Source organism: Amphibalanus amphitrite, unplaced genomic scaffold, assembly GCF_019059575.1.
Source record: "Amphibalanus amphitrite isolate SeventyFive unplaced genomic scaffold, NRLGWU_Aamphi_draft 000879F_arrow, whole genome shotgun sequence".
Lineage (NCBI taxonomy): Eukaryota > Metazoa > Arthropoda > Thecostraca > Balanomorpha > Balanidae > Amphibalanus > Amphibalanus amphitrite.
The window spans coordinates 61,739-86,431 of NW_024882373.1; the positions used below are offsets into that span (position 1 = coordinate 61,739).

Sequence of the window (24,693 nt, forward strand, 5' to 3'; positions counted from 1 at the left end):
TCCTATAAAAGCAACAGATTTAGAACAAAGTCTAAGCGTAACGTTTCCTTGCAATACAACTATACCTTAGGCAAATTTGCGAGCATATCGATAGTGTCATCTCGATTGCAAATGTTCATGATTTTTTTTTTTTTTGTTCAGCTGCGGCCTATTTGAGCATAATCGAAATCAGCCTTTCTTAGTTACATGACGTCAATTGCGTTGATTTAAAATAATTCGATGGCAAATGATAAGGAACAACGTAAAAAGAGGAATCAAACAGTTGTTCAAACAATAAGGCCCTAAAAGTTGAGCGCGTTATTCCGAAGTATCCTGATGTAAACGCGATTTCAATTACCGCCAAGCCATTACAAGGCACTCGAGAAATGCGAAACGTGCCTCATGCCTCAAACTAACGAGGATGCCGTCAATAATGCATAATTAACATTGTGCTTTCCTTCATATCTAACGTGTCATTAACTAAATCAGTAGCCCAATCACTAAGTGCGGACGCGCAAATTTAGAAACCAGAAAAACTACGCTGATATAAAAAGTAATACAGACGAGGAACTGATGACTTTCAAGAGCCATGCCAATCAAATCGAACCTCAACTCAGGCGATAAAGCCAGTGAAACACCAATGTGATAGTTTCAGTGGGATGTGACAGCATCAGTACCTACCCCAGCCTATACATCTTGAGCGACCTAGACAAAAAAAAAAAACTCTTGACAAGCAATAATTGTAAGTAGCACTAGACTTAAAGCATATACCCTGCATATCGCGTCTAGGCAAAATAGAGCAGCTTTTTAGCTCAGCATCTAGTGATTGGCAAACCACAGGCCTGTTAAAGTTACTGGTTACAAAGCAATCATAAAATCACCTCTCGCGAAACATCCAAATGCCATATTCCGATCACAACCGTTAATTTGTTTGACGGTCTAACGATTGATAACCCGTGCTCGATCAAGTATCTCTGCGTAACATAATATCACTGCCTAGTGTCGCCTATAACACTCTCACTACGACCGAAGCAAAGTGTGTAGATGCGCTGACCCACCACCGTTCTCAGAAGTCGACGCCGAAGGCTGCGATGCCGCCTCCCAAGAACCTCCGCTGAAGCATCACCAGGAAGAGGACGACAAACGGCCGGATAGCCAGGCCGAGGGTGCTATCCCACATCAGGGTACTGCCCGGCACGGGCCGGCACCTCGCCGGACGTCTGAAAACCGGCCACGGGTACCGTTATACCGACACCGGGTACCCGCACAGGAGCGGCTAGTCCAGCCGCAGATGGTAAACGGTTAGAGGAAGTTAACGCAATTCGCTAGAAAATCACAAGCCGATTGTTGGCGATATTATTTGATATCACGAAGAAATAATACGAAATAATGCGTTTTTATATTATTCAGCCGACAACATTTTTTGTTGTCAACGGTATTGAAAATTATGTAGAGGCTTATCTGTATAGGTATATGACACAGCCAAGTGCAAATAGGAAAAGCCATCACATATCAATAAACACAGCACGACTTGTCTTTAACATTTAGTAGCCGCGTGGTAAGCGCACTCCCCACCTGGCGACAACCCATTGCGATCAGCACACCCCGTGCGTCCCAGGCACCCCGCCGGTTCACTCACCCTGGCAGGCAGCCTCCACCGAGCCAGGGGTGTGCTTGGTGACCGACAGACCTCAGCCGCCGCTGAACGGACGGCAGAGAGCCACGACAGGTCACTAGGACTCCACGACAGGGCATGCGCACAGCAGTGAGGACGGGACGGGTCCGAAGCGCGGGGTGGTGCACCGACAAGCGAGGCGTGTGTAAGCAGGGTATACAATATACATTCACTACGCCCTGAACAGACGACAAAGATGGCTGCATTACAATGAGTGGATCGCCAACTTGCTTGTTTAATGCTTATGAATGTGAAATATCCCTATAGCCGAGACGTTGTGCAATCACGAGTGGTGTCAGTGAGGAAGTAGGAAAGCAGACGTCGGTGCAGGGGACTCTGAATCCAATGAGAATAATATGCTTTGTGACGATTACAGGAACGTGTTCGAAAATTGAAATGTACCTAACAAAAAGCGAGTCAATGTAGTAGAACGATACTGTACTACAGCCACATTCTAAGAATGTAGAAAAAACTCACGAGGGAACACATACAACAAAAACAAAAGCTGGCTTTTTTAGATACAACACTCACAATCACATTAAGCTCAGGACAATCACATCGGCATAAAAAACTGTCTCAAAAGGCAAATTACCGTTTTCAAAGACCGACACGTTTTTTTTTTGTGGTTCAAAACAAAAGCAAATGATGATTAAAAAACAACGCCGAATTCCTCTAGCATTATCGTGTACGATAAGAGTATGTGGAAATGAATAACTGTCACTTCCAAAGGCTGCCTAGTGCGTACTGCCTTGTCATTTCCCTCGCACGGCGACAACGGATCAAACCGCCCGTCGCCCACCCAGCGCGAAAACAAGCCGAACCCCGCATTACTGCCTCTCACAGCACCACCCTCGCGACCGTAACCCGCCACCTTTGACCGCGCTCACTCAGCTGTGCCATGCAGATCTGCCTGTACAGTGAAGTTCACCCCTCCGACTCCCTCCTACTCACCGTTTTCCGATCCGCTCCAGATCAGTGGGGCTGAGCGCGCCCGGGCGAAGGGCGTACAGCGTCTCGAGCGCCCTCAGCCGGCCGGTGATGACAGCGCCGCACATATAGCCGGGCCACTTGCTGGCAATGTCCGCACCGCAGAACGATACGCTGGACGGAGAGAAGACAGCAAGGTTTTTAGTGCATGTAAACGGCAGCAGAGCTGGACTAAGTTGGCGTACCTTTATGAAAGTACCGGCAACATGTGATACAGCACATTGTTCAAGTATTCAGCAATGAAAATATTGCTTTAGCAAACGGCGACTTCAGTTCCGTTTTTAGTACATTGTCGACTAATTCTACAGAGCAGTCTACCGTCCATCATACACCATCTACCATGATATTCTACCATCATCTTACAGCCAGCAGCAGCCGTCAGAGTCTACCGACCGACTTCCACCTCCGATCATCCACTATTGGCTCACCTTCCGTGCGGCTTCGTCAGCTCCGGCATCAGACTGGTGAGACCGGGTCCAAAGGAGCAGCCGGGCGCGCCGCCTCCGTACCGCTCCTCCGACCACACCTGCCAGACAGACCAACGGTCAGAGAGACCAACAGAGAGAGGCGGTCAGAGACAGACCAACGGTCAGAGACAGACCAACGGTCAGAGACAGACCAACGGTCAGAGGCAGAATAACGGTCAGAGACAGACCAACGGTCAGAGGCAGAATAACGGTCAGAGACAGATCAACGGTCAGAGACAGACCAACGGTCAGAGACAGACCAACGGTCACTGAGACAGAGAGAGGTAGTGGTCACAGACAAACAGAGAGAGGTAGTGGTGAGAGACAGAGAGACAGACAGACAGAGAGGCGGTCAGGGACCGGGTCCAAAGGAGCAGCCGGGCGCCCCGCCCTCCGTACCGACCACACCTACAGAACAGACCGGTCAGAGAGACAATGGAGTGAGTCAAACGGGACTGACCAGCCAGAGGGTGGAGGTCGGGGAGTAGCGGTCAGGGAGCGGCGGTCAGCTGACAGACTGACAGAAGCGACCAGAGAGGCGACGAAGGGGGTCAACGAGCGAGAGCGCTTAGTGGGAGGGTGGGGATGGTCGTGGGAGTGGGAGAAGATGTATAAAAGGACTGGACAGACTTGGTACTTTGCGAGCAGTGATCGTCTTTATGATACGTGACTGCTCTGAAGAGATCCATAACTCATGCCGTCAGATAAATATGTCAAAGCTGTGTACTGAGCGAGACGTAGACAACAGAATGAAGGAGACAGAAAGAATATTGTACGAGTCCCCCCGGAGATCACGGCTTCATCGCGTCGTTACCTTTTCTTGGTACTCGATATAGTGGTTGACGTCCTGCCCAAAGAACGCCACCAGATGCGAAATCACAGCGTTCTCCCGCTCCTCTTTCTGAAAACGTTACAGAGAAAATGAGGAGACGTCACATATTCGGCTACTCCGTATGTGCATTCCCACAAAAACACAACAAAAAGGACTTGTGCAAAAAGATAGAACCGCCTTTTCAATGGTACTGCGCCGCAAGATACACACCACCACCTGCTAATGCCTTACCGATCGGGACTGTCACAACCAATAGGTACCGTACCATGAGATTACGTTCCTCCACATCCCCACGGCTGCTGGATGCATATAAGCTCATCCCTAACCCATTCATACAATCCGTATTCGCTCCACCCCCATCCGTAACTTACGGACGCCATGTCCATCCATGGCATGCGTAGTGCATACCCACTTCCCCCCATAAATCCATCCTCCAATCCCTACCGTGCGAGACTGCCAGTGGAGGCTGAAGCGTCCAGAGATGAAGCCGACCAGTGCCGGGCTGCCTTTGTAAGTTGTGGCGTCCACGACAGCCGAGACGGGACCCTCCGGCTGTCCGCCGCCGCTGGAGATAGTGGCGCCCGACAGGCCCGACTCGCGCCAAAACGCCTGGCGGTGATGGCGGGAGGAGGGACGTAGGGAGTTAGGGATGGGAGGGTGCCTTCGGGAGACGAGAGTGCAGGTGGCGATGTTTTGTGTTTTTGGAGTGCAGGATGGCACTGGGCACAAGCAGCCATCAGAACTACAATGTCTCAAAACTGTACGATAGATTTTGGCAAAACACCATAAAGCGATAAGAGAGAACATCTTGACCCGCCTTCGAGGTTGCGTATCTTAATTCACCTCCCCCCCCCTCACCTGCTCAAATGTGACGATGAATTTGATGAGGTGTCCCGTGTTGGCGCTCCTGATGATCTCCCGTTTGGGTGGGCTCAGAGGCGGGTCGAATCGGATCCAGGGCAGCTGCACTACCGGTATCGCGCAGATTACACGCTGGCCTGGATGGGAAGGAGACGGGGTTAGCACCTGTTACAACAGGGAACTTGTAAAGACACCATGCTAAGAAACTAACATGACTACTGTCTGATTTTCCTGCACCCTCGGATCTTAGCGAATTGATCTAATCCGTCACATTTAGTATCCAAGACATGTGCATTTCAGAAAATTGTACAAACAGGTCACTAGCCACGCGTGCGAGCTCACGGTTTCGTTATCCCCTCCCCCTCCCCCCCCCCCACGGCCAGTCAGGAGTGTTCCGGCGCATCTGCTCACAGTGGAAGAGGTTGCCGGCGGCGGTGGTGACGCTGACGCCGCCGTCCTGCCTCTCGGTGATGTCGGTGACGGGATGACGCAGGTACAGACGGTGGCGGCCAATCCGGTCCGCCAGCAGTTCGCTGATCTGCTGCGTGCCGCCCTACAAGGTTACAGAAACAACGTCTTGGGGATAGGTACAGTACAACAAGACAGTAACACACCGCCTTAAGGGATAGCTATAGCCACGGTAAAATACTACCCTCCGCGTTACAGAAACGATAAAACACCGCACTGGGGGTTAAAGAAACGGTAAAACACCACCCTGGGGGATTTGGTATAGTCACAGTAAAACACTACCCTACGCAGTACAGAAACGGTAAAACACCGTCTGGGGGATACAGAAACGGTAAAACACGGCGCTAGGGATACAGAAACGGTAAAACATCGCACTGGGGGTTAAAGAACCGATCCAACACCGCACTGGGGAATACAGTCACGGTAAAATGCCGCCCTGGGGAATACAGAAACGATAAAATACCACCCTGTGGGATTCAGTGACGGTGAAACACCACCCTGCGGGATTCAGTGACCGTAAAATGCCGTTCTGAGGTATGTTTAACTATTAGCTAGCATCGTATTCACTATTCAGGATTCATTATTCGAAAGTTGTAGTTCCGACATAGGAATCAGCATAATGTTGCGCGTATCTTTCTCAGCGTCTAAAATACATCACACACCAGCCTAACTTTCGCAACAACTCCCTTTTTATCTGACTCGCTGCTACACCTCAACTCTATCGCCGACTCGATCTCGACTCTGAGCCCGTGACCCGTTCCCACTGACCTTGACCTTCAGCTCCTGCGCGCTCATCGTTCCTGACAGACCACCGGCGCTCTGGGTCTCCGACAGAAACTCGACGAGACCGACACGGCTGGCTTCACAGCCTGCCAACGAGATGCCGTGGTTGTCACCTCTGTAGTGTGTGTAACGCAGGCAGTTGAACTTGTAACACAGGGCGACGATACGGAGAGAAAGTAGCCCTCGAACACTTCGCTAGGGCACTGGCGATGTGGGTATGAACTGAAAATCTGCTGCCAGCCAGGCAGCTGACAGAGAAGGACCCTCCCCACTCACCTAACTCGGTTCTGCACAGAGTGGCGACGAGCTCCAGGGCGGGCCCCTCGCTCACGTACTGTCGAGCGTACGCCTCCAGGGTGAAGGAGTTCAGTTCCCGCTCCACGCGCTCCCGGGAGGAGCTGCTAGGCGCGCACTGTTCGGCCAGACTGTTAATCTGACCGGCAAAGAGAGAAAGAGAGACAGGGAAGAATGTAAGACGTTCCACGGGGCTGTAGACGAGGGAGTGTGGGAGCTGTGCAGAAAACAGTCCCGAACGAAGGGATACTAGCAGCAAAACAGTTAGAAAATATTGAAAACAGACCTACAGAAAATATCTTGCGACATATGACTCTGGAGACTCCAAAAAACAAAACAAGTTCATATGCACGGCATCTTACAAGTCAGTTGATGGTTCCGGTGTACCAGTCAGTTTTGAAATACACGCCACTGCGGTACGGCTGTCCATCCCGCCCAGTCCGCGGCGTCGACTGACCTTCCTGTAGAGACGTGCCAGCTGGACCACGCCCCACCAGGAGCCGATATTTGGGAGGGAGCCGATCCGCCGCACACGGGGACCACTCAGCTGCACCTGTGTCGCGCCCTGCCGGAGAAATCACATACCAACATACACAGGGAGAACTGATAGATGGACGGGTGACTGGTGAGGAGAGAAGAAATGTCTTCTCTACAATTATTAACCCTTGCACTTATAGGGTTGGCGAGTGGGGGTCGGATATTGGACTAGTTAGGCTTTTCGTGAATAACTCGCGATAAAGACCGGGGATGACGACGAGTAGTCCCCATCTACCCGACGTTTGAGTCATTGACATGACCTGGAATGTCAAACAATTTAGGATTTTAAAATTTGGCATCATCGGCTTCCTCTGTTCACGGGAAACACACTCGCTTTTTTTCTGCGAAAGTTAAGCTCGAATAGAGAGCAAACGGCTGGGGGCGGGTCCGATCAACTCTCCCTCTGTACGAGTCTATACGTTATCAGCTGCGAAACTGTCAATACAGACAAGCATTAATTTGAAGTCTTTTTGGCCCCTGCCACACTTTGTAGCAGCTGAGCAGCTGCATGCTAACTCGGTTGCACCAGCTGGCGATCTGTTACAAAAATGTGACAACTCTGTTGCAGACATCATCTACCCAGTAATCAGAAAAGTTCACTCAGAATGGACGTGAGCCAGTGAATGTCACCCACCTGCATATTGTCGGGGTACACCTCCAGCCCGAGCTCAGAAAGGGTTTCCATAATCTCCTTTTGGGCGTGGGCCACCCACTGCCCACCAAGGTCAAACGTGTCAGTGGCACCATCCCTGACACGCATCTGAGTGGCCAGAGTGCGACCGCCAACGCGATCTGAAAAGTAAGACATAATTTCAAACAATTTTCACTTAGACCCAACATTCTGAAAAATGTAAATTTTAGGTGAATATTTTCAAAAACAGAAAACTTTGGTTAACCTTGTTGGACTCCAAATTCAATGGCTTTGAATCACCAAATTCATGCAGACAAAGTAGGTACCATAACACAGCACTTACCATTGGCCTCAATCACACAGACATTGATGTTTGGATCCCGTTTGAGCAGTTCATAAGCAGCAGTGAGCCCGGCTACTCCAGCGCCGATGATGAGCACCTCACAGCTGACGTCCCCCGGTCCACCAGGCACCTCGGGCCGAGCTGCTGCCAGCACCTCTTTGGGGAGGAAGCTGAGTGATGGCTCTCGAGAGCCGACATGGCTATCACCTGCACTCAGATCCATCACAGCTACTGAAACAGAGATGGGCACAAATATCATTTCTATTAGGTGTTTTTACATTTGTGAGGATGTGGATATGACATTGGTCCAGCAATACAGGCTAATAGTTTATATTCCTTGCTTGAATCCCCTTCCTTGGTAGGATATTGGATGTTGATGCAGATGGATTGTGCAGAAAATCACTCAAGACAGGAATAAATGCATAAGGTAATTGCTGCAAAACAGATGGACACATTGGCATTATGGTACAACCTTACAATTAGTCAAGTGTAACGATTAATACATTGTCATCTACTGAAGTGCGCCTAGCTTTTCAACTGCTACAGTTTGAGCTGACAATAGTCAACAAGACTGAGACAGCAAATCAGAACTATAAGGCCTACAGGACCAGCCGCAATGCATCTTACCTCGTCCTACCTCAACCTCACCAATACTTAAAGGGACCCTCCCACCTTAACATTAGATTTGAGTTGAGATAGCCAAAATGGGGTCCCTGGCTCACAATTACCGGTTTCGGCACTCACAACATCGAGAAATGCCTTAAATCGGAAATATTGAATTTCAAAAATTGCAGCATTTTGATTCAGAGGGGCTAATGCTTAGGAATACCCCTCTGAATGTGTGACGTCAGCGCTAATATCTAACGATTTTTAAATGTTTGACTAAAACGTTTTGTAGCACGCGGTGGTATATGCTATTTGCGCGCAACATCTGCCGCAAACGCCGCACTTCTAAAATGAAGTCGCTAGAAACAGCGGAGATCCCAAAAAAGTAAACAAAAGTAAAAGTCCAATATCTTGAAAACCGGTGAATATTTTTCGGTGAAATTTGGTAGATATTCGTTTTCGCTCTTGCTGAACCGAGCGACATCACTTTCATGCCAATTCATAAACTTTTTTGAAGGTGGGAGGGTCCCTTTAAAAATCATCTCTCTTCTATTCTCTCGCGTCATGCTGACATGCAAAATGTAAACAATCCACGGGTCATATCAAAATTACTTCACTTGCTAGATTTTTTTTTTCTCCAAATCTTTACAAAAATTGGAACACTTAAGCCTTAACGATGGAAATTTATTTGAAATTCTTTTTATTTTTAATATTAAACTAGCGTAAAATGTTAGAATTCTTACGGTAAGCAAGATAACCCCTGTTCCTTTTTGTGAAATATGGCCAGCAAAATTGCAGCAAAAACTTTGATAGAAAATTCCTTCAGTGGCAAAGTGGTGATACCAAGGCCATCTATAGAAGGTACAGTCACTCCCCCGCCGACCAATCAGAGACAGATCCTGAGTGACGTCACCCCTGATGCTCGCAAGGGGTACTCCATTCCTTTCAACGTAAAAATGACTAATTTCATTTGAAGATTATTGATAGCACTCTACACATACCGCTCAGCCGTTGATGTCAATAGAAAGCCCAACTAATTTTCCATCGACAAAAAAGAGCAGCAATATGCTAAGAAATGGCCGGTTTTGAAGATATAGACGATTTAAAAACCCTCTGCAGCAGCAGGAAAGCATCGTAAAAACGCATCGAGCTTATATTTTTACTATGGATAATTCATTTTTCAGTAAGTTTTTAGATATGGTAAAGATTTGAGTTACAACTTTATTACAATATTTTCATTACTTGAAACTTTATTTCAAAATAATATTTTCAAAAATGGCAGCTGTTGGCCAGTAGCTTGGGAGCGATTATGGCGCACCGCGCCATTAATTGTCCTGAGGCCCCCTTATGATGTCATCAAAAGTGGAGTGACATGGGCCTGGGTGATACCATATTTTTGTTCTGATGCTTATGATACATCAAAAAGTTTTGATAGATTATTGACGTCATTAGAATCTGTCATTTTTACTTTGTTCTTTATAAAACAAGGTTCAAAAAGTTGTCAAACCAAAAGTTTTTATTCCAAAAGTGTATTAAACTGAAAATCGTAGCATAAAACTTCTAAAAAAATTAATTATACTTATTTTTTATTCCAAAGGATGCTATAAAAAGAATCTTTACACATTACGTAATACGACTTGCTTCAGCACATTTGGACTATCATTGACCAGCCTTAGCTTGAAGCTGGAATGACAAAAGCCAAACAAAAGACACAAGCTTTGGTGACGCCGGGGACGAGTGAGGAGGGGTGGGAACACGCGTGCGGATTTTATGTGTTTCCGACCAGCAGTCTGAGCAGTGAGCGGTGTAAATCGGAGGGTTACTGGCAAATATCGTATCGTCGGTTGTGTGAAGTGTGACTTCAAGGGGAGCAAGGCTTTGTGCAAAATGCCTGTGTTCCACACCAAAACGATCGAGAGCATCCTTGAGCCTGTTGCGCAGCAGGTTAGTCATTTTCAGCATTAATTATCGTACCGAATTCGAAATAGCTTTCAGTGTATCTGAATCAAAATCATGATTAAATTTTTAATATGATCTAGTGTTATATTAATCGCAGAGATATAATAGCTAATGCCTAGTTTTATACTTTTACTTGACTAGCCCAAAGTTGCCTTTGACTTTGCTTTTGTTATTTTGATAAGTAACTTTATGAGTAATGAGTTGAATCATGTAATTATTTATTTTGTTACTCATCATTTTTCAGACTTTGTGACTGGTAAACATTATGGTTATGACAGACGCTGACCTGCCCTGCCTTTTGTACCTCAGGTCTCTCGGTTGGTTATTCTCCATGAGGAGGCTGAAGATGGAAATGCCATGCCTGATCTGGAGCGGCCAGTGCTGGCTGTCTCACGGGCTGTCAACAACCTGGTCAAGGTTAGTGTCCTTCTTCCAAGGGATCCATACCTGATCGCACTAAAACTCCTTGCTCCTGGAGGTCATTCACCTGATCCAGGTCAGTCTCATTGGGGTCAGTGGCCACTGGCCAGGTCATGGTCAGTTGCCCCTGGTTGAGGATCTGGTCAATGCTGGTCTCTTGGGTTAATAATCTGGTCAGTGTTAGCCTCCTGGATCCAAATGCCTGGCCAATGTCAGTCTCCTGGGGTCTGTAAGCTGGTCAGTGTCTCTTCTTGGGCTGAGTAGTATGGTCAAGTTGGCAAGGTCAGAGTCCTGGTTACCTACCAGTACCAATAATTGGTTGGTCTTCTGCCTACCAATAATCTGGTCAAGGTCAGTACTGGGGATAGCGTGGTGGGAGTACCTACTTCAAGTAGAATCTTCGTTGTCCGTGTGACATTGACATCCAACGGCATTTTCGGCCCGGGCGGCGAAGAATCTCCTTGACGCGTATATTGCGTATAGTTTTCGCCGTCCACGGGACTCCGAATACGGCCTGTTCTGTCGGCTTGTGACTTATAAAACCGACGTCCTGTGGGAATGCGAATCACAAATCGCAAAAGCGCAGAAGACTTTGTTACAAACAGCCGGCAGTCACAACTTAGAGAGCTGCAGGCCGGATCCGACCCGTGGGCCGCAGACTGCCGGCACCCGATGTAGATTAATTATTGCGTTTTTTTTTTACCTTTTACTACCTTTTACAGGACCACACCATCCCTTGAGATGGGTGCCATCAATAGCAGGACAGTCTCTTTGTCGTTGACACGTAATGCCACGCCATCGGTTCAGATAGTGGGGTTATTACTCGCATACTCAGACGAGCGATTATCTGAAAAGCACACTGCTTCTTCCTTCTCTCATTTGTCTTCGTTGGAATTCGTATCGTCCCGTCGCATTGTATCTAACACACACGTGTCATCCATGCGTTCAATGCCTTTTTTGGCCGTCTTCTCCCGTTACTGCATTGTTCTCTTTCATCAAGGCTCGTTCCTCTGACCCGTGGCCCCGCCGCCCCCTCCGGCCTCCCCCTCCCCTACCCTGCCCATTTCTCTCCTGAACCGTGCCGTCATCTCATATTGCCCCAGTCTGCCTCGCCTCCGGTTTCATTTTCCGCTGCGTCCACTAGCGCTAACGGACGTATCGCCGTGCGCTGTAGCCAGATGGTGTGCAGTGTGCAGCCGCCGCCGCCCCCGCCCCCGCCCTCGCCCGGCGCTCCAGCTCACGCGTGCTCGGCCGGCGCGACTGCCGGGGCGGCGACTGCGAGTGGGGAGGCCCGGGGTCGCCATATAAGGCTGCCCCGGGCGGCGCCGGCCGGTCGGCGGCTGCGGCAGCTGTGACCGGCCGAGCCGAGCCGGCCACGACCTGACCGGAGCCGGGGCTCGGCCGCCGACACCGGTCCGCCCCGGTCGGTCGGGCTCGGTCACACTGTCGGCCGCCGGCGCACCTGAACGAGCCGACACCCACGACCGGGCGGGCCGCGCGGCGCCCGACGCACTCACGCAGGCGATAAGGCGAGCGGGCGTTGGCGGTGCTCGGGCGGGTTCTCAGTATGGAGTATATGGCCCTGTCACGGCGGCTCTAGTGGGCCGGTTGCTTCTGGCGATAGCGCCGGTGATGACTTCTTGCGAGAGATGACGGATACCTGCACCTTGGTCCCGGTGTCCATTGATTTTGGTTTGGTGTTAAGGTCACAGGTGCGATCATGGAGACTGGCTTGCCCGATCGAGGGACTTAGGTCGAGTTCCCGTAGAGTGGGAGGTTTAGCGGCGCTCCCAGTCGCCCACTGGTGTTGGGTGGTCGACCGGGCGCGCTGCATGCCAACAGGGGGCGGGCCAGACAGCGGCCATTCGCCGCGGTCTGCACTGCCCCTCCCCATACAAACCCCGTCAGTGACCAGAGAGTCTGCACTGCCCCCCCCCCTCCCAATGCTGACACCGACGGCAAAGGCTATGCGCTGAATATAACGTGGCAATAGTCGTGTGAGCACATGCTTATTGCTGGAACCATTCTAACTTCCTTTCAGATTCCTATGTACTCTCCTGCTAATTATCCATAACTGAAGGTCGGTAAATAAGCAACATCGTTCCCTGATTTATGCCGTTCATTTCTTGTATTCCCTCATGCATCACATTTCTCCCAGAAAATGGTTCCAATTACATATCTCTGTCTTTCTCATCGATAATCGACCTCCGTCGCGGAGGTATACCTGCATACCTACTTGCAGCGTTGGCCGACTGCGGTCAGCCAGCGCGTGCCACCGCCGCCGCCGATGTGCTCTGGGGTCGTGGACTCGTGACCTTGCCCGTGACCTCGGGGCTCGGGCACCGCCTTCCGTCGCTGTGATTTGCACCCGGCGCGCAGTGACTGGAGGTATTATGGGGTGTTAACAAGCTGCGGCAATGTTCTGTGGTGTTGTCTCGATGTTTCTGAAGTTGAAAGTTGCACTGACAGGGCTAATAGATTGCCATTAAAGTACGGCATACCGCAAACCGGTGACGACTTGTGCCCACGGGTGTATGTCTAAAATGTCACGGACACAACGCACTCCCGCCAGCCAGTCGGGGTTGGGTATGCCTGCATATCTAGCAGCGGTGCTAAGCGCATGGACACCGTCCCAGTAAACCCGTCTCCCTTGTCTTAGTTGCCTTCTCCCTCGCCTTTCGCCTTCCAGCCTCCCGTGGGTGACCGAGCAGTGAACAGAGCCCCAGTCAGCAGCGAATGCTGTTTATGAGTCGCTATCGGCCCCGGGATATGCCGAGTGATCGAAACAGACTGCCATTTGTGGAATGGAATGTTCATGTGATTCAGCTGCCTAAATTATTTACTGTTGGATGCCTTCTAATACGATAATGAAATTATGAGTTACGCGTACGACCTTATTTCCTCGCAGTAAACCACGTTATCCTTTCATGTCAACACACTGCGCGTCTTATTGTACTAAGGTTACATCCAGTTCCGTTCTCCGTGTAATACCCTTCTCTCCCGGCTGTCAGGTGGGCCGAGAGACCATCAACTCGAGCGACGACCCGCTGCTGCGTCAGGACATGCCGGCCTCGCTGACCCGGGTCGACGACGCCAGCAAACAGCTCGAGGATGCGTCGCACATGCTCAAAATGGACCCGTACTCGCAGCCCGCCAGGTAAGATCCGTGTGGGCTGGGCGATCAGGGATTATCAGGAGGTGTGAAGGGGATGGAGAGGGTGCGTGGATGAATGAGGGGTAGGGGTGGAAAGGACTGGAGGGGGAGGATACGAAGGGCTGAAGTGAGTTTGACCGCGTTTGTGTGGTGACGGGTTTCGCTTACAGTTGACTGTTCCCACCATTATCTGTGCCTACGAAGATTCTGCAAAAACGCATTGTGCTGTTTTATCTCGGATGGCCATTATTGCGTTTCTCTGTAGTCTGTATGCACTTTTTCGTTGCTATACAGCACACTAAGAAGAAAGAACATGAAAGGTCAAAGGCCGAACAATCTGAGATGTTAATGGCTTCTTTGTTCTGTCAGCCGCTCCTCTCCTTCGCCGTTTTTTTCTTTCTTCTTTAAAGGGACTATCCCACCTTTAACATGGGGTTTGAGTTGAGATAGCCAAGTTTGCGGCGAGGTTCAGAAACCACTTTCTATCTAGGTTGCAACCCCCGCGGCCTCTTGGTGTTGAAGAAATTCGTTCCCTTCATTTGAAAATGGGCCTTGTACAAGGCCCTATCTTCAACATGGAGCGACCGTTAGTGTGACGTCACCTCGTTTAGTCATTCTGATTTAAATGGGTTTGTTCGTTGAAAAATCGCTTAAAACTTGGTCTGAACTTTGTTGTGGTGCCTACAGAGTAAAAAGAATCAGCTTTATGACAGTAATGTGGCCTGGGGAAGGAGGTAATTTTGGGCTGTGACGTCACATATTTGAAAGTTTGTGTTTGGAATATGGGAAGCCTAAGATGTTTAATGAAAAATAAATGCCAGAACCGTGTTCCTGGTCATCCAATCTATAAAGTCGGGCACAATTTAACTGGTTTTAACAACATTTTAGAAGGTGGGATAGTCCCTTTAACGGGACGCTCGGTGAAAAGTTCAGTCGTAGACCGCGTATTTTGTTGGCTGCTGGAGCTGAGAATATTCCCATAAAGCCTTGATCATGTGCATAAACTGCACCGCCAAATTTGTAGGTCCTTACATGAAGTTGAAGTCTTATCTCCCTACCTCACCATTTGGTCGCTGCATTATCCGGGGACCAGCCACCCTATTCCCGAGCGGCGTGTTATTGTAACGGCCGACCGGCGCTACCGCCAGTGACCATTAGGGCGTCTGTAAACAACTGGTCAGCCGTATATGGACGGGGAATGCCGCCGGCCGGCCGGCCGAGTGGACCTGCTCTTACCGTGACCTGGCGGCGCCGGCCGGCGGCGTTTTTTTTTTGTTTTTTTTTTTTTAGCCCGCCGACCTACTGTGGCCCGGCGTGAGGGCGTGACTGGGGCGGCTATTTTACGGACGGATGATGTTCTCTTTCCTGCTTGTCCGTCGTTTGTCGTATTGTAATAAGTATGCAGATTTGATTTTGTTTTTCAAAGGATGCTTTCCGTTGGGCATAGTGGTGACTGGTGGGGATCATACGGCTTCATATCCAGTGCTCATTCGTAGAACATACAGTGTCAGTGAGATAAATTGATCGATAATGCTTCGTCATTGTTTAAATATTCAGTCAATTTGTCTATGATCGATGTTTTTGTTTGTTTGTGAATACGATAACCATAATAGACAAATGAGTAGTGAGTTGTTATTGGAAATCGAGCGCACGGATTGTGATAAATCTCCCTGAATTGGCGGTTTGTTCTGAAACATTCAAGATATCAAGTTGTGAGCAGTAATTTCTCGACAAACCAATGGAATAGTGTAAAGCGAGGAATACACATCTTGGAGATTGGATAATCCCTTGTAGAGGAGATATTCCGCTCTGTCTCAACGTGACTTGACCAGCAACCTCACCGCTCTATTCCTGACGTCACAATTACTGACTTCCGGCGTGGAAAAACTCTGAACAGTCCCCTAGTGACTCAAATATTGTTGAGAATGGGACAGTCGCAGCGGAAGCGCCTGTTCTGGGCTCGTCTGCCGCTGTTTTGCGGAGGGCGGCGACGGGCGACGTTTCGTTAGCGGCTGTTTACTGCAGGGTATATTGAGTGAAGGGTAGGACGAACTTTGGTAGGAATTTCTAGTATAACTACTAGAAAACCTACTATATGTGGTCGGGACTAGCAAAAAGTTAGTTCAAACTAGAATATGGTAGCGCTTATGGTTGGCAGTCGTGACGCGCACGTGACATTCATTTCTTAAATTCCTTAAATAACAGGTTTTAGGGGCCGATTAGTGGGCAGATACATTCAATTACCTATTAATAATTGATTATGCAAACATTCAAGAATCTACATCATTCAATTCTAGCCAAAATCACGCGACGCTCCCGGGAATCGAACTCACGACCCCCGGATCCGTAGCCCGATACGCTACCGACTGCGCTACCGCAGATCGCGCGTCGACGATCGGAGAGGCGGATCGCGGGTGCTGGCGTGCAGAGAAATCTTTACCCTGTACGCCGTAGAAGATCGGCTGGGTTTCGTGAAAAATGGTAGAGGAATTGTCGAAAGAAAATTCATCGATCTATCATTTGAGACCAAGAACCATTGATTCCTTCAAAGGGTGACCGAGATATCGCTCGCCGAAAACAGGCCATTTAACATGTAAACCCTATGGGCTGGTAGGAAATGTACGCCGTGGAGCAGCAGTGCTACCAACTAACTTCGGCGGGGGCCGGTTTACTGTATGTAGTCCGACTCCGATGAGTCACTGGAAGTGCTGACTGCTGGTGACTCGTACCCGTGGCCGATGACTCGCTCCGCTCGGAATCCCTGCCAGGGTGTATGGTGAAGGACCAGTGACGCAACTTTTCCCAACGATGGGATAAGTCGAACGTTTGTCATTTTTCACTTACAGAGTTTATTGTCGCATTGTCGCTGATATAGCGGACGATCTTTTATTGCCAATCGCTGACCTTACCTTTCTATCTATTTCTTTTCCAGGCGGAAGCTGATCGAGGGCTCGCGAGGAATCCTTCAGGGCACCTCCTCGCTGCTCCTCTGTTTCGACGAGTCCGAGGTGCGCAAGATCATCCGCGAGTGCAAAAAGGTGCTCGACTACTTGGCCGTCGCCGAGGTCATTGAGAGCATGGGTGACCTGGTGCAGTTCGTCAAGGATCTCAGTCCCTGTCTGACCAAGGTGAGTCGGCTGCGCCGAGCAGGCGATCGGCCGAGCTACGCGTACCGGCGCGACACTCTCTTCCTCCCACGCGCCTGTCAGATCGTTAACGGTCCGTGGGGGCGTAATGACGCAGCCAGCCGGCTGTCCCAGACCCACGCGATGAACAAAAACGGGACAGTGATGGTGTGCGTGTGCGCATTTAGCGCGGAGGGAATGAATGTATGCTTGCATACGATTAGCCTCTTGGTGCCGCGTACGTTTTCAGCCTTACAGGCTGGTCTACATTCTTTGGAACACTTAGATTGGTTTATATAATAAGCATTCGAAACGTTATCGATACGATCGCGGAAAACTACAAGCAGTCTACACCATCGTCTGAGCCAAATAGGTGGATGGTGTGAGACTCCCAATCACCATAACTTTCTTAACAAAGGCGCGTGCCTTTCCTGACACTGCCGGCCATGTCATTTCCGTTCTCGGAATCGCTGTCATTCTTCCGAGCCTCTCTCGTCGCTCTCTCCTCTAAAAACGACCGGCACGGGCGCTCTCCGGCCGCCAGACACCTCCGCCGCGCCGGGAGGAGCCGGGCTGTGAGCGCGGCCCTGGCGGGGCGATAACCGGTCGTAAAGGAGACTCCATGAGGTCACTGGCAGCGCACCTGTGCACGGAACGCTGGGGGGGGGGGGGGGGGGGGAATGATAATGGTCGGCGCTGGAGAGTGGGGGAGTTCGGTGTTAGGGAGGATTATGGGTCGTGCTAATTTGAATGGTCTGCGGGTAGAGTGAGGAAGTTTTAGATGTGTATCTATTTGCCTCCCTTCGTTATCATTTACTCTTCCCTTTATTATCATACGCCTCCTCTGAGCACCGCCCATCCGTCGGTCTCTCCGCCCGCCCGTCTGTTCCTCCCTCCCTCCGTCCGCCCGTTCCGTGCAGTCTGTGCCAGGTGTGCCGGAGCCGACCGCGGCCGCCCGCTCTGTTTGTATCTCCACATTCCTGCCCGGCCGACCGACCGACCGACCGACGGGCACGCCCCTCCGCCCGCTGTGCTGCCGCTGTGGTGACGTCACTGGCCGCGGGATGACGTCACCGACCGGGTGATGACGTGGTACTGGTGTGGGCGGGTGCAGCAGGTGGGCCAGATATGCGCTTTTAGGGGGATTTTCTCCCACTCCTGACTCCTGAGCAACCTGGGTTGGACTTCTATCCATGCGCCCTCCTCCTGACTGGCCCAAGCAATGGAAGTTGAACATTGATTGGACGGCTTGGAATTGACGGCCCAGCTGTAGCGCCTGTGGTGCTGGGAGCAGCAGCGGCTGTGGTGCCCTCCGGTGTCCTGGTGGCTCCACCGTGCTGCGTTCCACCATTGAGCGCCAAGCGGCCCCCGGCGCGGTGGTGTGGTGTGGGTGGCAGCTCACTGGGCCAGCTGCAGCAGCAGCACAGACCACTGCACTGCTGTCGGATCCACCGCTCAGCGGTGGGGCTCGACAGGCATATGGGGGAGGGGATGGATGGGGGAGGGGATGGAGAGTTGTGGGTTGCGATGGGCGAATAGATGAAGGAACTACACTAAAACTGGCTGATTACAGTAGTGGGCTGACTAAGTCAGGTGTTCCCATCGGAATGTAGAAGAAAATGAACGGCTGGATGTCTTTCCAACTTACGTGTCAATTACTTCCTGTGCTCCTTTTTACTTATGACCCTTGATGCTTCTCATGCTCACAATTTCCGCTATATTCCCGATCTATACCAACGCTTATGCCCTATATTTTCGCAAGTGACGTCATCTCGCTGACGGGGCATTCCACGTCAAATCGAACAAAAATCGGCTGTTTTGCACCTTACCATCAGCGATTTCAGTATAAATTTGTGAGCGAGTTCCTGTGTGGCCCCGGACATTACATTGATGTTTTTTTGCACATTCTGACCACAGGTCTTCTAAATATAGGGCATCAAATTTTTACAAAATGTTGGATCTTTATATTTTTGAACGACCATAACTTTGGTTGTGCTTGTTTGATTTGAATGAAATAAACCTTACTGTTTAGGTAATTTCTTAAGCATTTGTTTAGAATTGCACCTACTTAAATATATGACCTTGAAAATTGCTTAACTCTGTTCTTAAGCACAAATATTGAAATAGCAAAAAACACGTCACCTTCGATTTGGCTCATTTTCATATATTTTATTGCCTACCATATTCTTAACAACCTGTGAAAAAATTAGAGTGGGCCATTCATAAGTTTTGAAGAAAATTGCACATATGCAAACGTATGTTGGCACGCGCAGTGGAGGGGGAAGAGCGAATTTCGCCCACCCCTCCTGTTTTTCGCCAATATCTCATAAGATTAATGCGAAATTAATTATGGCTACCTGTCAAGAATTGAATTGGAAATCTCATCGTGCAAGCAATAAGAAAATCGGTTCACAACTGTTCTAGTAATAGCGGTGTAAAGTGAACATCCTGTCGCCGCAGCGACGCGGCGACTCGGCAGCAGGCGCCGACCGCTACGCGCCGCCTGAATTGTAGACTGTGCCGGGACGGAACGGAACGGTTCCGTCTTTACATCGCGCTCCCTACCGCTGATTACGTTCGATTCGCGTCAAATTTTGTGAGAAGACTAAGAAATGTACAGGCAATCTTATGATGAAAATTTTTTGAAAATTGGTTGGTAAACAATTGAAATATGAACGTGTAAACACAAAATTGTGATTGCTGCGTTTCCCGCATCGGCCGAGCCCGCCTCAGCCGGCGACATGTTACTCTTAGCAGGCCTCTAACTGCCATATTTATTATTGGATTAACTAGAAATTCCCCATACATACTAAAAAACGTATGTTCTTTCGGATAGTGAAGATCAAAAGACGTGAAGATATCGTTGCGTGATAATGTTTTCGTTGAATTTACTTCATGATGCATTTCCACACGGCTCAAAATTCACCGCAAAATACCGTTTGCCTGAGACACTTTTACTATGGAACGTGACTGCTTGACTACGATGACTATGCATTTCCATTCTCGCAGAGTTTGGGATATCACTAATCAGCAATCATTCATTTCAGAAAGTGTACACAAGCAAGCATGTCTTGACTCTGTCTTTCAAGGTCACGCGCGGTTGCGTGATGTTGATGCATGAAAACGGCGTTTGCCGCGAAAGTTATGAATGGCCCACTCCAATTTTTTCACAGATGGTTGGGAACATTGTGACGGACATAATATGTAAAAATTACCAAAATCGAAGGTGACGTGTTTTTTGCTATTTAAATTTTTCTGTTTTAATTCAAGGTCAAATGCATTTCAAGGTCACTTCAATTTAATTTTATAATCAAAAATCAAAGCCTTATCAATTGCCTATAAGACCCTGTTAATATCATTTTGATACCAGAAAAGGAACCAGAGTTATAGCCATTTAAAAAATTGATGTGTGGCATTTTTCGCTATATTCGATGACCTATATCTCAGCGATACGTTATCAAATTTCGAAAATATTATACGTAACTCAGTTTTGAACCATGCCCAGTCTGCCTACAAATTTTCAGAAAAATCGAAGGGGATGACGGATTTCGGTGTTTGATTTGACGTGGAATGCCCCTGACGTCACATCCCGCCTGGTTCCCAGTGACGTTAGGCGTCGTCACGTTTGAGTCGCCTTCCTATCATCACTTCCTGACAGTTCGCGCAACTTCCAGTCACGTTACGGGATAGGTACCGTGGCGTTATCGCCATGAAGACCGGACGTGTATGAGGGAGGCCGGAGGAAACGTGTCTGATGAGTTCAGGCCATCTCTATGACACCTGTGGCGTATAAGGAAGTTTTAGGCTGTCATTGCGCAATTGCATAGAAGTTCCTGATGTATGGTTGTTGATTGCACACGATGGTATTCCATAGGATGTTTCTGGTTCGCGATGAGATACAGCTGTCGCTAGTTATTCACCTGTTGCATCTAATCGACGTAATGCATCTGTCACAACTGTTTTACTAGCGTCATCACCGCTTGAGTGGTCCGCTCCCTCCGTTACACATGTTACAACACCACCTGTCCACCTGTCACACCTGTTACGTCCGTTACCCGTCACACCTGTTACGATCCATCACCGCGGCACCTGTCACACCTGGTTACGTCTGTTACGTCCGTCACACCTGTTACGATCCATCACCGCGGCACCTGTCACAGCTGACACTGTCAGTGCGCCCGCCGGTCATCCAGCCGTCTGTCAGCTGACGGGCTTCTATCGACCTTGACAGATGCCTCCGATGGCCTGGGGTCTCTCCTGCTCTCCCACTTCATAGCCGACAGACTGGAATAGCACACTCTGAAGTCATAGAGATTGGTATCAGGTGCCGCACCGCCCGTGCCGCCGCTCGTGCCCACTCGCTTTCCGTGTCTACTAGCGGGCCGAAGCGGCCCACGCAAATGCCAACCGCTAGCTCAAGGCCCACTCAAGTTCTAAGTGGTCGGTGTCGGTGGGCCACTTCACTTCAGAATTTCTGATGAATAAGACTCGATCATTGCCCAATTTAGTGGCGCGCAGTTAATCAACTTTTACTCATCGGCGCCAAGTGGACACGCCCTAGGTCAAGCAACTGGAAGGGACGTGGGCCAAACCTACCATAGCAGCGGCGGGAACGGTCATTACAGCACCAGGCCCTCTTACCGGGCCGTGATGGGATATAGGAGGAGGGTGGGATATCAATGCAAACTCAGCCTCACGAAGCATGAACAGAAGGGAGCGGAGTTTCTTGACAGGGTCCAATAGTTTGGGAACTCAGCACTTCCTTCACGTGCCGAATATGTGAGACTGAATAGACTCTGAGTCATCACGTGATGCTAGAATGATGAGCGAAGAGTCACGTGAGATGACGAGAGCAAAAGGAGTGGCCAGTCACATGATCGTGAGACGACAGGAGGATGAGAGTCGTGAGGTGGGATGGCTGGGAGGGATGGGCAGTTCCGTGATATGCACTCCCGTGGTTTGCCTGATGGGCTATTGGTCAATTGAAAGTAGCGCTTCGTATAAAGACGGAGGAGTAGCATTAGCGCGGATGACTGTAGAGCAAATGCTAACGCGCATGGCCTAGTTGTTTGAGGGCTGCGTGCAGTCCGCTGGTCCGACGCTAGACAATCAAAATAACAGCTCCCGACGTCAGCTCGACTGAGCGCTGAGCCCAGTAGTCCTTCCCTGTGGACCTTGCCCTCCCGTCTGTGCCTCCACCGTTCGCTGCAGTTGCCGAGCGGGCCGGTAGCAGTTGGCAGAGTGCCAGCTCTGGACGGAAATCGCCTGCAGCTGTCCCAGTCATAAATCGCCGGCGGCATTCTTGGCTCTGCCGTGAGCACGAAGTAGACAGTGGCGGGCGTTCAGGGCCCGATTATTTATCCCGCCATGTCTATCGGCAAGCTCCGGTGGAGACCTCTGCTTGCGTCAGCGGTGGAATTTGAATCGCACCGGCCGCTGTTCACTGCGGACCGCTGTTATCTTGCTGGAGTGGGTGCGAATGTGGACCTCAGTTGCCAGCCGTCACCTTTGGGGATCGGATACTTCACAGAGGATTAGTTGAACAAAGGAATGCTTTAGTGTCAATGGTGACCGTCCTTATATAACGTCGTGTTTGCACACTGAGCGATGCATATCAAACAGCGAGGATCCTCTAACTACTGCGAAAACGTGTATCGTGGTGTTCGGCCACCTCGGTGATGGTATGGCCGAGACCATTAGCGGGCGCCCATCACCGAGGGATGGGCGCTGGTGTGTCTAATTCCCTCCCCCATTCAATTCTGCGGACGTATGAATTGTACTACTTACTGCAACATTTACTTTCAGAGTTCGAATATCTCAATCGGGACTCCTGTTGTACTGTTAGATTGTTAGATTCGCATCAAAGCAATGAGAGTTGACGAACCCTCATATCGATCACTCCCCCTTCCACCCTGTGCCACACTTTATCTACCACGTGACCGGTGACCGTACGCTGCCTACGTGTCCGGCAGGTGTCACGTGACGTGGACGCCCGAGAGAAGGAGCTCACCCACCAGGTTCACCGGGAGATGCTGATGCGCTGTCTGGAGCAGGTCAAAACGCTGGCTCCCATCCTCATCTGTAGCATGAAAATCTTCATACAGATCATCACACAGTCGTCTGGTAGGTGATGGGAATGGAAGGGAGAGGATGGAGAGGAAGGGGCGGGAGAAGATTAAATGAGACGGGCGGGATGAGGGAGGAAGATATGGGAGAGGAAGGGATAAAACAGGATAGGACGAGGGAAGGAACATCATGGTTGAGATGGAATGGCGGCGCACAAGGAACATGGAGTGGTGTACATATAAAGAGACAAAGGCAGCCCTGTTGAGTTGGACGCTTGCTTGCAACCTAGTGTGTGACTGAATGGGGCACTGGAAATGAATTTGACAACAACTTCAGTACCACTAACTACAGTTTTTACACGCAACTACTACAGGCCCACACGTGTCTAACATTGTAGGTGCAAGAAGCTTAGTGTAGTCACCACTGCTCAAAACCCACACACCTATACGCCTCCCAACCTGAGCAAATCTATCTGCACCTCGCCGCGACCGGACCGGCTGCTGCGTGTGGCGTGTGGTCCCCGCCCAGGTGTGTTTGTAGAGCGAGAGAGTGGCCCGGAGACTGGCACCTCTGCTAGACCGACCGAGACCGCCCGACCGCCCCTCCGACCGGCGGACGTGTTTGCCTTTCTCCGGTCGGAGCCGTGTTTTTGTTGGCCTGACCGGTGACGGTCTCTCCCCTCGCTCCCCGCCTCTTTCTGCCGCCTCACACCCTCTGCCGTCCGAGCGAGCGACTTGTGCTGTCATTACACGCGACAGCCGGGATGGCCGTTTCATTAGTGGTCTCAGCGATGGGTTGTTATGTTGTGTTAGTGGGCTGATGCTGTCTTATTTTGACGTTTGGGTCATTGGGAAAGGGGAATGCCCTCTACGGAACGATGCATATTGCGCAGTGCACACCGTACCGGAAAGTAATTATGAGTTTTTTACGATAATACCTTGTCATTGCATTGCACGCTTTTACGTTCTGGTTTAAGTTCAATGGTGATATGAAATGCGGGAATCGTTAATGCGTTTATTTCTTAACTAAGCCGGTTGTTTACTAAGTGGTGTACTTGCCATTCTGAGACTATATCGCCTATCTGGTTGTTATAGTTGATGTCCTCTTTATACCACTATCTGCCCACCTGCTCCAATCTTCTGACTCTCTGCCCTGACCCACAGGGAAGGGCGCTGACGAGGCGGCCGAGAACCGCAACTACCTCTCGGGCCGGATGGGGGACGAGATCACCGAGATCATCCGCGTGCTGCAGCTGACTACCTACGACGAGGATGAATGGGAGGCCGACCTGCTGACCGTGCTGAAAAAGGCCGAAAACGCCATCGGACCGAAACTGCAGGCGGCCAACGACTGGCTACAGGATCCCCAGGTCGGTGGGGAATAATAATAATGGTAGGACTGAAACTGCAGGCGGCCAACGACTGGCTACAGGATCCCCAGGTCGGTAGGCGGATAGTTATAGGGATAGTTTGCGAGTAGTAATTGAGGCATAGTTGGATAGTGATG

At 50.0% G+C, this 24,693-nt stretch overlaps 2 protein-coding genes across 15 annotated transcripts in view; one reads left to right on the forward strand and one right to left on the reverse strand.

Annotated features, from left to right (window-relative positions):
* Window positions 1-780: 780 nt before the first annotated feature.
* Window positions 781-9,052, reverse strand: LOC122367589 (probable flavin-containing monoamine oxidase A). 9 transcript variants are annotated; one of them, XR_006254081.1, is made up of 14 exons: window positions 8,602-8,772; window positions 7,858-8,088; window positions 7,518-7,675; window positions 6,804-6,911; window positions 6,329-6,485; window positions 6,038-6,138; window positions 5,213-5,354; window positions 4,799-4,938; window positions 4,385-4,549; window positions 3,923-4,009; window positions 3,070-3,167; window positions 2,606-2,755; window positions 1,619-1,680; window positions 781-1,199 (listed from the first exon to the last, which is right to left on the reverse strand). XR_006254081.1 is itself a non-coding variant. In XM_043340841.1 (14 exons), exons 3-14 carry the CDS (start codon window positions 8,078-8,080, stop codon window positions 1,046-1,048), a joined length of 1,683 nt encoding a protein of 560 aa, XP_043196776.1. In that variant the 5' UTR covers window positions 8,081-8,088; window positions 8,485-8,510; window positions 9,036-9,052; the 3' UTR covers window positions 781-1,045. The 9 variants fall into 9 exon arrangements, 6 of the variants coding, with proteins under 6 accessions (XP_043196776.1, XP_043196778.1, XP_043196775.1 ...); XR_006254079.1 differs by having other exon boundaries at window positions 8,485-8,732; XR_006254080.1 differs by having other exon boundaries at window positions 7,858-8,085; window positions 8,485-8,689.
* A 1,124-nt stretch (window positions 9,053-10,176) lies between these two features.
* Window positions 10,177-24,693, forward strand: part of LOC122367579 (vinculin-like) — a 28,308-nt gene continuing 13,791 nt past the window's right edge. For 3 of the 6 annotated variants that reach the window (XM_043340815.1, XM_043340816.1, XM_043340817.1), the window contains exons 1-6: window positions 10,177-10,407; window positions 10,732-10,839; window positions 13,854-13,999; window positions 16,929-17,124; window positions 23,094-23,244; window positions 24,351-24,556. In XM_043340815.1, the coding sequence (XP_043196750.1) occupies window positions 10,351-10,407; window positions 10,732-10,839; window positions 13,854-13,999; window positions 16,929-17,124; window positions 23,094-23,244; window positions 24,351-24,556 (864 nt within the window). In that variant the 5' untranslated portion in view covers window positions 10,177-10,350. The remainder of the gene's footprint in view (window positions 10,408-10,731; window positions 10,840-13,853; window positions 14,000-16,928; window positions 17,125-23,093; window positions 23,245-24,350; window positions 24,557-24,693) is intronic. The other 3 variants (XM_043340812.1, XM_043340814.1, XM_043340813.1) reach the window with 3 other exon arrangements.